Source organism: Mobula birostris, chromosome 23 (assembly GCF_030028105.1).
Source record: "Mobula birostris isolate sMobBir1 chromosome 23, sMobBir1.hap1, whole genome shotgun sequence".
NCBI lineage: Eukaryota > Metazoa > Chordata > Chondrichthyes > Myliobatiformes > Myliobatidae > Mobula > Mobula birostris.
Genome location: NC_092392.1, coordinates 50,049,188 through 50,063,700, shown reverse-complemented (window position 1 = coordinate 50,063,700; position 14,513 = coordinate 50,049,188). Strand labels below are relative to the sequence as shown.

The 14,513-nt window shown below is 42.2% G+C and overlaps 1 protein-coding gene across 1 annotated transcript in view; it reads left to right on the top strand.

Annotated features, from left to right (window-relative positions):
* Positions 1-14,513, top strand: part of LOC140186731 (serine/threonine-protein kinase 33-like) — a 119,204-nt gene that overhangs the window by 101,213 nt on the left and 3,478 nt on the right. Inside the window, exon 11 of the mRNA XM_072241244.1 lies at positions 10,845-11,027. Coding sequence (XP_072097345.1) covers positions 10,845-11,027 — 183 coding nt within the window. The remainder of the gene's footprint in view (positions 1-10,844; positions 11,028-14,513) is intronic.

The window sequence follows — 14,513 nt, the reverse complement described above, 5'->3', positions numbered from 1 at the left end:
TTCCCCACTAATTCACCCACTAGCATATTCACCCCACAGTCTCATGATGATGAAGATTTTACCATGGTTCTGTCTTTATGGATTGGATTATCGACTATGGTTTTTATATTGTGTCGTCACCTGCTCTTTCTCGTTTTTTTTGTGGGTGGAGGGGGTTTTGGGGGTTGATATTCTTGTTGTGCTTTGTTAGTTTTTTGTGTGAGGAAGGGAGTTTGGGGGCCAATATTCTTGTTGCTTTATGTGCGGAGGAAGGGGGGTTTTGTGGGTTGGTGATTGTGCTCCCATTCTTTTTTTTATCCGGGGTGGTGGTGGGGAGTAGGTTTGCTTTTTCTCTTCCTTGGTTTTCTTTGTTTCGTTGCTATCTGGAGAAGATGAATCTCAGGGGTGTATACTGCGTACCTGCTTTGATAATAAATGAACCTTTTAACTCCCCTACTGCCAGATTCTACTTCTCAGCTACAGTACTGTGCAAACATCTTAGACACGTGTATATAGTCAGGGTACATGAGACGTTTTTCACAGTTCTATATTTGTCAACATGGTGCGGCGAGTGAGGTTGTAAATCTGGCGGGAGCAAGGGATGTTGGGGATGGAGAGAGCGGAGCACTGTCGGAGGGTTATGGTACGGGTGGCAGACAAGGAGTGCCAGGCGTGAGGTGTGGCGCGGGTGCAGGCGCACCCATCTCTGAGGCACTAGACGAGGTCAGTTAATTCCAAACAATTGGTTTATTGATCATTACAGAACGTGTCTCTGGTGCTTCCTGCTCACTCCCCTCTCCCGTCTCCTTTTCCCAACCATGACTCCCCTCTCCCTGCCCCGTTCCCACTCTCAGTCCACACTAGAGACCCATATCAGAATCAGGTTTATCATCACTCACATATGTCATGAAATTTATCCTTTTTTTGCAGCAGTACAGTATAATAAATAGAACTACTACAGTACTGTGCAAGTGTCTTAGGCACCCTAGATATAAATATATATGCGTAAGACTTTTGCACACCATTGTACATACTAGGGGTAACTTACCCTACCAACCTGCACATCTTTGGGATGTTAGAGGAAATGGGTTACATGGGAAACATACACACACACACACACACACACACACACACACACACACACACACACAATCAGAGATCAAGATTGAATCTGGATCCTTTGAGCTGTGAGACAGCAGCTCTAAAGCTGGGTCATTGGGCCGCCTCTTTGTTTTCGAGCCATGCTCACGAACTCCAGTGATGGTACAAATGTGTCGATCTACGGAGGGATAGAACTAATTAGGCTCAATCAATGTGCTTCTCTAGCAAGCCATCATTTGACTATGAAGAATGTCTTCACTTAACTGATTCTGTGGAATGAACATCAAGTGAATGCAATGCTTCACCTTGACAAATTATGGGGGTTTGATCAAAGAGGATCAGCATTATAGTTTTAAAAAATTTAAATCAAATTGATAATCATGACTGTGTATTAGCCTACTAAAGAGTAATTCATTTTATAATACCTTGTTTGAAATTTTTTAACTTAAAACTTTGTACATCACATCTTTCGTTTTCTCTCTCATGCCAATATATTCAAGCAACAGTAAAACTCTGATAATCTGTTCCGAAATCCTGATGACGTGACATTAGGCTAATTCAGGGGTGGCCAACCTTTTACAGTCCATGCATCAAGTTCAGATGTGCCATACAACTCTTGTATCCCCATTCAATTCTTGTAAAAATATGTTAATATAGGATTCGTGCGTGAAAAAAAATCGCATCTGAACTCATGCGTGAAAAAATTGACGCATGGAATGTAAAAAGTTGGCCACCTCTGAGCTAATTCATTGTTCAAGAAATGTAAACTGGAATTCCAGAGTGCAAGTGGTCAGAGCCAGGAGTCTTAACTATGGTCCAGAGTGGGTTCTGGATTCTGGAATGGGTACAAGGTCAGAGTCAGGGACACCAAGGGTCAAGAACATGGGTAGGAATGTGCCTGAGGCTAAGGGTTTGGAGTGCTTATTTAATTCCTGCTCCCTTCTATCTGGGTTCACTATTGTGTCAGATACTAAAGAAATCTGAAATAAAAACTACGTTAGTGTATTTTGTAGCCTGGGGAAAATTACACACGCAGGACCACAAATGCTTTTTCGAGTCTTTGATTCCTTTATCTGTTTTAGACGTTTTAATGCAGAAGGAGGGCATCAAGATAAAAATGACAAAATGAATTAAAAAGAACAGTTCCTGCTGTTACAATCTCAGCTTACTGCATACTGCATATGTAACAAGGTCCACACCCTTGTTACATATGCAGTATGCAGTATGAAAATAAATGAAACAAATGATACAAAGCCAATACAGTAGTGGCTATTTTTGGCACGCTCCTGCTTAACTTCCAAACATATGTAGGCTAGACCCTGAAACGAGTTCTCCTCACTCACACTACTCGACCAATAAGGAAATTCACACAACAGCCCTGATCAGCATCGATACCTACTTGCAAAAATCTTTCCACACCAAACCTGAAAAGCACTCGAACATCATTCTAGAACATGGTAACTCTTCTTTCTATTCCACACATGGAAAATGACATCACCATTTTCTCTTAAAGGCACAGGCAGCTATTTAGCCTTTGCCAGGGTGAATACATAAGTGCAGCTTAACAGTAAAAAATTATGTTCAACGGTCACCTGGTTACATGTATTAATAGGAATAGTATCCAATGGTTTGAAAATCTGCTTGTTTTAAGTCCCAAGGATTATTGGCATTGTGCTCGATTATCAAATTTGCTCAAACTGGCCTAGATTTAGAAGGAGTAGCATAAAGTTAGCATAACACTATTACAGCTCTGGTGACTGCAATCAATATCGCAGCTGTCTTTAAGGAGTTTGCAGGTTCTTCCTGTAACTGCATGGGTTTCCTCTGGTCATTCCAGTCACGTCCCACATTCCAAAGACGTACTGTTGCCTCCCGGATATCTCGGATCAAGTCCTCAGCATTCTTAGTGGGAGGGTGAACAGCCAATGGCATGGGTAGGACTGCGTAGGGAATTCAGGAGTTAGGTGCTAAGTTAAAGGACAGGACCTCCAGGGTTGTGATCTCATGATGCTAACTCTGCCTGTGAGTCTGTGGTGGCCAGTGCGATCATGTTTGCTGTTGTGTGCTGGGGCAGCAGGCTGAGGGTAGCAGACACCAACAGAATCAACAAACTCATTTGTAAGGCCAGTGATGTTGTGGGGATGGAACTGGACTCTCTGACGGTGGTTTCTGAAAAGAGGATGCTGTCCAAGTTGCATGCCATCTTGGACAATGTCTCCCTTCCACACATAATGGACTAGTTGGGCACAGGAGTACATTCAGCCAAAGACTCATTCCACCAAGATGCAACACAGAGCGTCATAGGAAGTCATTCCTGCCTGTGGCCATCAAACTTTACAGCTCCTCCCTTGGAGGGTCAGACACCCTGAGCCAATAGGCTGGTCCTGGAGTTATTTCCTGGCATAATTTACATATTACTATTTAACTATTTATGGTTTTATTACTATTTATTATTTATGGTGCAACTGTAATGAAAATCAATTTCCCCCAGGATCAATAAAGTATGACTATGACTATGACATACTAGTGAGGCCAGAAAGAGGAAGATTATTTTGTTTAATATGTGGCTAAGAAGTTAGTGTAGGAGGGAGGGCATAAGATTTTTGGATCACTGGGCTCTCTTCCAGGGAAGATAGGACTTGTACAGAAGGGATGGTTCACACATGAACTGGAGGGGGGACTAATATCCTAGTGGGAAAGTTTGTTAATGCTTCATGGTGGGGTTTAAACTAGAGTTGCAGGGAGATGGGAACCGAAGTGCCAGAACAGTTAGTGGAGAGGTTGAAGAGGTAGATGTTGGTAAGACCTCAGACAAAGTTAGGAATCAAAAGGCTGAGCATGGTGCAACTAGTGTAATAAGCTGCATATCTTTCAATGCAAGAAGTAGCATAGGAAAGGTGGATGGTAGTATTAAAGGTGAGAGAGCTGGTTTACAAAGTGTTACGTATCCCGTAACTGGATTGCCAAACCAGCAGAAATGGATCACTCAGTTGGAGTCTGGATTACTGAAACTAAGAAAGTTTTATTAAAGAAATAAGCAACACAGTACTCTAATAGTAAGGATATAAATGCAACAGTTCAGCAATGATAAACACACATGTACACAGAACCAGGATAACAGAATCAATCAAGCTCTATCGTCGTCTAGGGGTAAATGACCAGTTTCAAAGTGACGCAAAGTTCAGTTCAATTGAGTTCAGTTCAGTTCACAGTAATCACTGCCATGGCGATGGACAGGGGGAGGAAGGAGAGAGAGAGCAGAAGTGAATGAATATTCAAACGGCTTCCACACAGACCTTCAATAGTCTTCGCAGTCAGCTTTCAGGCGAGCCCTTTGTAATGTCTTCTGAGGTCACCGACTGTGACCCCCCTCCGTTTTCAGATACGATCGCTCCTCTGCAGTGAACCTGGCACCCAGGCAAGGGCGGACACACACCAGGTTCCCGCCGATCGTACCTTTCCACCCTGTGCGTCTATGGCTTGGTCCCGCGACCAGCCCCTCCAAAACTCCCACCGACTTATGGGAGGCGCACCGCTTCCAGGGTCTCATTACCTTGTGGTGTCGTGTGTGCTGCCTTAGCGAACCTGTCCCTTTTTATCCCCCTGCTGGGGTATCGCCTGTCCATCACTTCAAACAGTTCAGGGTTCAAAGAGGAGCCGATCTTGACAGCTCTCCTTCCGTTAAACTCTCCCGTCCCTTCATTAACATCTCCAAATGATGCTCCATTGTTTTCCTTATCTCTCTTTCTCCTGAAGATAGGTGGCAGACCAACTGCTGATTCCACTGGTGCCAGCACAGGACAGTTAACATCTTAGTCTATGTGTACTTTCGTCACAAAAGAGAGACAACTTGTGGTGAGGAGAGGCCATTGAAAGGGCAAAATTGCAGTCAACAGGGTGAGTTGCAACGTAAAAGGCAGACAAAATTGATGAGGGTGAATACAAGACTGAAGGTGTTATATTTGAATATGTGCAGTATATGGAATAAGGTAGATGAACTTATAGCACAGTTGTAGATTGGCAGGTATATTGTTGTAGCTATCACTGAACTAAGGCTGAAAGAAGATTATAGCTGGACGCTTAATGTCCAAGAATGCGTATTGTATCGAAAGGACAGGCAGGAAGGCATAGGATGCGGTTTTGCTCTGTTGGTAAAAAATCAAATCAAATCATTAGAAAGAGTTGTCATTGGGTCAAAAGGTGTTGAATTATTGTTTTTAGAACCAAGGATCTGCAAGGGTGAAAAAGCCTTGATGGGGGTTGTATACAGACCCCAAACAGTAGTAAGGATATGGTTTACAAATTACACCAGAAGATAGAAAATGCATGCTAAAAGGGCAACATTACAATAGTTATAGGGAATTTCTATGCGCAGGTAGATTGGGAAAATCAGACTGGTGCTGGAATCCAAGAGAGGGATTTTCTAGAATGCCCCTGAGATAGTTTTTTAGAGCAGAGTGTGGTTGAGCCCACTAGGGGATCAGCTATTCTGGAGAGGGTGTTGTGCAATGAACCAGAATTTTTTAGAGACCTTAAGGTAAAACAACAATTAGGGGCAAGTGATAATAAGATGACCAAATTCATCTTGAAATTTGAGAAGGAGAAACTAAAGTCAGATGTATCAGTATTACAGTGGAGTAAAGGGAATTACAGATGCATGAGAGGAGCTGGCCAGAATTGTTTGGAAAAGAACGCTGGCTGGGATGACAGCAGAGCAGCAATGGCTGGAACTTCTGGAAGCAATGAGGAAGGCAGAGGATATATACATCCTAAAAAGGAAGAAGTATTCTAAAGGCAAGATGACACAACCATGGCTAACAAGAGAAGTCAAAGCCAACATAAAAACCAAAGAGAGGGAATATAATAGAGCAAAAAAAAGTGGGAAATTAGAGGATTGGGAAGGTTTTAAAATCCAACAGAAGGCAACTAAAAAAAGTCATTAAGAAGGTGAAGATGGAATACAAAAATAAGCTACCCAATAGTTTTAAAGAGGATACCAAAAATTTCTTCAGATACATAAAATGTAAAAGAGAGATGAGAGCGGATATCAGATCACTGGAAAACGATGCTGGAGAGGTAGTAATGGGGAACAAGGAAATGGCGGTTGAACTGAATACATATTTTAAATCAACCTTCACTGTGGAAAATAGAGGAAGTATGGTGGAAGCTCCAGGTGTCAGGGCTCATGAAGTGTATGAAGTTACCATTACTGGAGAGAAGGTTCATGAGAAGCTGAAAGGTCTGAAGGTAGATAGATCATCTGCACCAGATGGTGTACATCTCAAGATTCTGAAACAGTGGCTGAAGAGATTGTGGAGGCACTAGTAATGATATTTCAAGAATCACTAGATTCTGGAATGGTTCCAGAAGGTTAGAAAATTGCAAATGTTACTCCACTCTTCAAGAAGAGAGAAAGGCAGAAGAAAGGAAACTATAGGCTAGTTAGTCTGACCTCAGTGCTGGGAAGATGTTGGATTTGATTATTGAGGAGGTGGTCTCGGGGTACTTGGGGCACATAATAAAATGTATTCAGCATGGTTTTCTCAAATCTGTTGGACCTCTTTGAAGAAATAACAAGCAGCATAGGCAAAGGAGAATCGGTTGATGTTGTGTACGGATTTCAGAAGGCCTTTGACATGGTGCCACATGAAGTTCCTTAACAAGCTACGAGCCCATGGTAGTGCAGGAAAGATAAAACAGTGGCTAACTTGCAGAAGGCAAAGACTGGGAATTAAGGGAGCATTTTCTGATTGGCTGCTGGTAACTAGTGGTGTTCCGCAGGGGTTTGTGTTGGGATCAATTCTTTTTATGTTATATGCCAATGATTTGGATGAGGGATTGATGACTTTGTTGCAAAGTTTGTAGACAATATGAAAATAGGTGAAGGCACAGGTAGTTTTGAGGAAGTAGAGAGGCTACAGAAGGACAGAGAGATTAGGAGAATGGGCAAAGAAATGGCAGATGGAATACAGTGTCGGGAAGTGAATGGTTGTGCACTTTAGTGGAAGAAATGAAAGGGTTGACTATTTTCTAAATGCAGAAAAAATACAAAATACTGAGACACAAAGGGAGTTGGGAGTTCTTGTGCAGGATTCCTTATTTTGCAGGTTGAGTCAGTGGTGAGGAAGGCAAATGTGATCTTAGCAATCATTTCAAGAGGACTAGATTATAAAAGTAAGGAAGTAATGTTTAGGCTTTATAAAGCATGAGTGAGGCCTCACTTGGAGTATTGTGAGCAGTTCTGGGCCCCTTATCTTAGAAAGTATATGCTGAAACTAGAGAGGTTTCAAAGGAGGATCATGAAAATGATTCTAGGATAGAATAGCTTGTCATATGAAAAGCATATGATGGCTCTGGGCCTGTATTCTCTCAAAGGTGATCTCATTAATTAATCAAATGGTGAAAGGCCTTGATAGAGTGGATGTGATGTTTCCTATGGTGGGAGAGTCTAAGACCAGAGGACACAGCCTCAGAATAGGGGGATGTCCTTTTAGAACAGAGATGAGGAAGAATTTCTTTAGCCAGAAAATGGAGAATTCTTTGCCACAGTGGAGGCCAAGTCTTTATGTATATTTAGGGCAGAGGCTGATAGATTCTTGATTGGTCAAGGCATGAACGGATACAGGGAGAAGGCAGAAGATTAGGACAGAGAGGAAAATTGGATCAGCCGTGACAAAATGGTGGAGCAGACTCGATGGGCCAAATGGCCTAATTCTGCTCCTATATTTCATGATTTAGTAGGTGAAATGGTCACATGGGTGTAATTGAACAGCACAGGCTTGCTGGGCTGAATGGCCTGTTATCATGCTGTCTCTAAATAGAATAAAAAGTCAAAAAAAACTGTTGTGATCCTCATTAAGGCAGGCAAGGTGCTGAGAGAAGAGAGGTCTAGAGATTGTGATCTCACATGTTTAGTCATGGAGGCAAAGGTTTCAGGGTATTCAGACATTTAGATATGAATTAAGGAGAAACACCTCTGTGCAGACAGCTGGCGATGGGAATTGAAGAGTGGACTTGAGGCACAGGATCAGCCCTGATCTTTTTGAAAGGTGCAGCAGTCTCAAAAGCTCACACAGTTCTTTCACAGAGTACAGACGAGCATACAACAAACATTTTAACAAAGAGCTGGAGCTCTGTGTGAAACACTGTTCAAAGAACTATCTGAATTTTTCATGATAAAATTCGATCCATTTTGTCAAAGTGAATGTGGGTAGAAAATTAAAACACGGGTCAGGAGTGAATCGGGTGGTGATTGACAGGGTGAGTTCAGAGGAAGGGAGGGCTCTTCATTCTGGACTACCAGCCACTTCAATGCACAGTAGTGGAAAAAATTTACAGTCCACGATCCCCAAGAGCACTCATGCAGTCTAATGTTTAAGCAAATATATTGGCAAATTTTATATTTCTAATGAGATCAAAAATTTGGGTAATCTGTAAAAATCTGAATGTATTTTAGAAGAAAATTTACACAAACAAACAGGCTGGGCTTTGATCAACACGTGATTGCTTTTGCTTTCTTTGCCTTCACTACCTCCAGTCCACATTGCATCAAGGGTCGTAAAGAAAGCTTTTGGCACATTGGCCTTCGTAAATCAATGTACTGAGCGCAGAAGATGGGATGTTATATTGAAGTTGCATAAGATGTTGGTGAGACCGAACTGGGAGTACTGTGTGCAGTTTTGGTCACCTACCTACAGGAAAGATGTAAGCAGGGTTGAAAGAGTGGTGAGAAAATTCACAATAATGTTGCAGGGTCTGGAGAACCTGAGTTATAAGGAAAGATTGAATAGGTTAGGACTGTATTCTTTAGGATGTAGAAGATTGAGAGGAGATTTGATGGAAGAATACAAAATTATGATGGATATAGATAGGGTAAATGCAAACAGGCTTTTTCCAATGAGGTTGGGTGTGACAGAGGTCATGGGTCATGGGTTGAGGGTGAAAGATGAGAGGTTTAAGGGGAACGAGGGGAAACTTCGTCAAACAGAGGGTCGCAAAAGTGTGGAATGAGCTGCCAGCACAAGGGTTGCATGCGAACTTGATTTCAATGTTTAGGGAAAGTTTGGATAGGTACATGGATACAGGTTTTCCCCGCTATCCGAAGGTACAGCGCTCCTATGAAATGGTTCGTAAGCCGGAATGTCGTAAAGTGAATAAGCAATTACCATTTATTAATATGGGAAAATTTTTTGAGCGTTCCCAGACCCAAAAAAAACCTACCAAATCATGCCAAGTAACACATAAAACCTAAAATAACAGTAACATATAGTAAAAGCAGGAATGATATGATAAATACACAGCCTATATAAAGTAGAAATGCTTTTCTGCAGCACTATCTGGGGCAGCGAAAATCTCACGGCAGTGCTCTCGGCAGAAACACGGCGCAAGCACTCTGGGCAGAAACACTCTCTCCAGTAACCTTTAAGATATGAAGCTGCCAAATCATACCAAATAACACAAAAATACACTGCCTATATAAAGTAGAAGTAATGTATGTGCAGTGTAGTTTCACTTACCGGAATCGGGAAGGCTCCAATAAATTGCAGTTTTGTCACAGTTAAACACTTGCTTATACGAATAACCACCTTCTGTAATTATCTTCTTCAGTTCTGCTGGGAGCTTTTCGGCAGCTTCAGTATCAGCCGAAGCACTCTCTCCGGTAAACGTTAAACTATGAAGCTGCCCTCGCATCAGAAACCGATCAAACCACCCATGACTACCTTTAAATTCCACTTTCATCATCATCGTCCAGTGCTTTCTGTTTCAGTTTATTAAAAAGGCTGACTGATTTCTCCTTAAGTATAAGAAAACTTAACGGAACACCACGCTTTGTACATCCATCAATCCACTCAAGCAATAGACTTTCCATTTTATCCATTACTGGATGCCGACTAAGAGAGACCACTTTGCTATGAGCAGAACCAACAGTAACATCGGCAGCTTTCAAAATTCTCTCTCTGTGTATAAATAGCGCGAATGGTGGACGAAGGCAAGTTCAACGCGCCAACAATGTCCTTACTTCATTCACCACGATTGAAACGCTTAATTGTGTCTAGTTTTACGCTAAGTGTAACACCCTTACGAGCTCTTTTAGGCTTTTCCGATACCTTAGAACTCATCTTGCTAACTGATGCACAAGATAAATCGAGATAAAGCACGTGTTTAAGCAGCTAGAATGGAGTTCTGGGGGAGGAGCTTGGCTGTTCGGGTGCGCACTGCCTTTTTTCGTAACAGTGAAAACACCTTCTGTTAGCGAAAACAGGTAATTAACGTAGGTCTTTCGTAACAGCGAGATGCCGTAAAGCGAACGTTCGGAAAACGGGGGCCACCTGTATGATCTCGGTGCAGATCAATGAGAATGGACAGTTCAAATGGTTTTGGCATGGACTAGATGGGCCAAAGGGCCTGCTTCTGTTCTGTACTTTCTAAGGAAATACCAGAGGACATCTGTTTAAGTTGACTGGAGGGAAGTTTAAGGGAGATGTCAGAGGTAGTTTTATTGTTTACTCACAGAGTTGTGGATGCTTGGAAAGCACAGCCAGAGTGGGGGCGGAGGCTGATACGATAGGAGCATTGAAAAGGTTTTAAAAAGTCACATGGATATAAGAAAAATGGAGGCTTATGTAGGAGGGATGGGATAAATTAATTGTACAAGGTTATACAAGTCTACACCACATCATGGGCTAAAAGGCCTATACAATGCTCTACCGTTCTATGTTCTATGAAAAGAGGATTTGGTACAGTTTAATTTGTGTTGTTTTCAGGGAGATGTGAGTAATAAAGAAAGACCCAAAAATGTCTTGGAAATGATGAAACAATGGAAGCTGAACACAAACAGCCAGAATGAGGAAACAATTGAAGAGAATGGAGCGGATGAGGATGACAACTTAGCTTGTCTAGCCACAAATTCCAAGGCCAGTACGAATTCTGATAAACTTACAACAAAGGTATTTATTTTTAAGCATCAATCACTGGTTCGCACATAGAACGTCATTCACCTTTATGAAAAGACTCCCAGGTAAACTGAAAATGCAGGGAAAAAAGCTGGTTACCTATTTATAGGCAACACTCACAAAAATTAACGATTGCATCTAAGTACAGTTAAATTACTGGATTAACAACCAGATTTTGGATTTACAAATCCCATTGCAATATCTGAAGAATTTAAATCCAAGGCATTAGATTTAACCTGGAGATTTAAAACTTTTCATAGTAACAGAAGCCATCTTGAAAAAATCCTGGTTAATTAATACCATTCATGGAAGGAAATGTGCCCTGTTTACCAAGCCTGACCTTTAATTGGCTCCAGGCCTGCTATGTACTTGGCTTTCGACTGCCTCTTCTATTCATGGTCTATATGGATGGACGATCAATGCCGGCAATAGATCCACAGAATGGAAAGAGGCTCTTTGGCCCACCAAGACAGCCATGGATGTCAGACCCCATTTACACACATCCCAGTTTATACTCCCCACATTCCAATCAATTGTCCCGGGTTCTACCAAGTCAGCTACACTACGGCCATTTACAGTAGCCAGTTGTTGGCCACATTGCACACCTCTGAGATATGGGAGGAAACAGAACATCTGAGGAAACGCGTGCAGTCACAGACTTCACTTTGCCAAGTCCACACAGATAGGGCTGGCAGTGAGGTTCATCCCAATTATGAGGCAGTGGCTGTACTAGCTACACCACTGAGCTAATCCCATCCCCACATACATGATTGAAAAAATAAATCAGAACATATCTTGGATAATGAGGATAGACAACTGGGCTTCTCTAGATCAGTAGATAGGATATGGAAAGAGATTAGAAAGAGGCATATAAAACAGGATTCTTACCTTAAAGATGAACTATTTCCACATACATATGAGTCAGGACCTTGAGGGTACCACAAGTTACAAATGAGAACAGGAAAACCAATGTGATGGTCTAATCCAGACTGTAGATTCATTGTCACGCAATTCTTTGAAAGGCTCTAAATCAGTGGTCCCCAACCTCTGGGCCATGAAGAATGCAGCGGTGCAGCAGTAGCCAGAATGCACCCAGCATATCTTTAAGGAAAAAGCTGAAATAAACAAGTTAATTAATTAGGTGCCGCCCAGCATGTAAATATTGGCCCAGATGAGAGGCAATGCAATCTAATTAATTATTTACATACTGGGCGGCACCTAATTAATTAGCTTGTTTATTTCAGTTTTCTTAAAGATGTACTGGGTGCGTTCCGGCTACCGCTGCAGCCCTGCATGCTTTGCGGCCCAGTATTGGTCCGCGGCCCGGAGGTTGGGGACCACTGCTCTAAATTACCCCGATGTCATTTGATTTCTTTTTGCAAATGGCCACCAGAACACAGGCTGTCATAGAATCGTAAAGTAATACACCACAAAAACAGGCCCTGTGGCCCAACTGGTCCATGACAATTACAGCACCCTCCCTGCTAATCCTAATTGACTGTGCTCAGCCCATAATCCTTCCAACCCCTCTCCTCCAGCGACCCACCTATCTCAGTGCCTTTTAAGTGCCCTCGACCACTTCCTCTGGCAGCTTGTGCTGAGATGATCCTCTCAGAAATAGCAGAGCAAACTCCAGAATTATGTTTCAAAAGTCAAGTGAAGGAAAGATAAAGGAAGGGGAATGGAACGAGGTGAAGGCCTTTGCAGAGCTGGCTGAAGGGTGTGCAACTTGCATGCAGTCCCTGTGTTATGGAGAAATGTATCATAAAGTGTGCAAGTATCTGAGTGGTTAAGTCATCCAGGCCTGGGCTGTTAGGTGGCAAATAATGTTGGCGACCCACAATTGCTGGCCAATGGCTTTGTCCAGAAAGAACAAATCCCCATCTATCAATATCCTAGGGGTTATCATTGACAAGTAGCTGAACTGGAGTAGCCGTACACAAGCACTGATATAAAAATTGATTTTACCTTTGATTAAAGGATTAACCCAGGAAAGAAATTGCTCCTGTCCAGATAAACATGATGCTGAGTGTTACCATGAATATAGCCTGCCCTAGGTTTCCACTATGCACGTTGAATATTAGTGCATTAAATGGAGAGTTACAATTGAAGGAAATCTTTGATGGCAGATTCACGTTAGGATTTGAAGTGTTACTTCTTCAGTTAAGTGTAGGAAGAAAACATATCCACAGTTTTCTTAAGCAACACACACAAAATGCTGGAGGAACTCAGCAGGCCAGGCAATATATATGGAAAAGAGTAACCAGTTGATGTTTCGAGCAGAGTCTCTTCTTCAGTTTTCCTGTTCAGCGAAACCCTTTTATGAGCTCTTTTAATTGAGTCATTTGATTTTTCATACAGTTAAGCCCAATTGCTTGCCTGTTGGCAAGGCTCAGTGTTGGTTGGTAACTTCCTATGTGACACACACTGTCCAGCACTGCTGCGTGCACGGTCACAGTTTCACGGGCATGTTGCACCAAATGGCCTTCTTTCAACTCAATAGCTCCACAATCTCTTTTTCTGGACAACATTGGAAGTTACTTCAATGAATGGGGAAACTAATTTACACAAAGTATAAACAGATTCTGCAGTTGCTCAAAACCTTGAGCAATACAAAATGCTGGAGGAACGCAGCAAGTCGGGCTGCATGTACAGAGGGGAGTAAAGAGCTGACATTTTGGGTGAAGACCAGACCTGATGAAGGGGGTCAGCCCGAAATATCGACTGTTTATTCCCTTCCATAGAAGTTGCCTGACTTGCTGAGTTCCTCCAGCATTTTGTGTGTATTTTACAATAAGTATTTCTTGTGGGTTCTAACAATCGATTGAGGCGTTAAGCTCTCTTTCTCATCTCACAGGTCCTGGCTGAACTGATGAATGCTTCCAGCACGTTTTGCTTTGATTTTAGATTTGTAGTTGTTGTCACTTTTATATTAAAAACTCACCTAAGCAATGATGGTTTAATTTTCCAAGTTGTTCACAATTTAAATTCCACAGCTGCGCTGAGGCTTTGACCTCAGAACCTAGTGTTAGTTCAGAACCGTGAATGACCTGACCACTACACCTCCGCCACATGCAGCAATGGCAGATTCACCATGAAGCCTGGCATTCAAATTTAGGATGGAACCAAAGAGAAAACACAATGAACAGTTAGCTAATTCATCTAGTTCAGTGATGACTCCAAGAATAAAAAATGTCAGCCCTATTTCATCAAACACAATGAAGTTTGTAAGATGAAGTGCAGATTAGGCCACCACTTTGCTGGAGACCTGGTCTTCTGGAGTTCCTGGTTGCAAGCCAGTTTAATTCCCCTCCACATTCCCACATCAGCATGCCAGTCCCGACCTTCCCCACTGTCTGCGTGAGGAGGCTAAATTCAAACTATAGTAAAATAGGACATTACACAACAGTAAAGGCCATTTGGTCCATGTTGTTGTGACAATCTTTAACCCACTCTAAGATCAATCTAACCCAGCCTTTC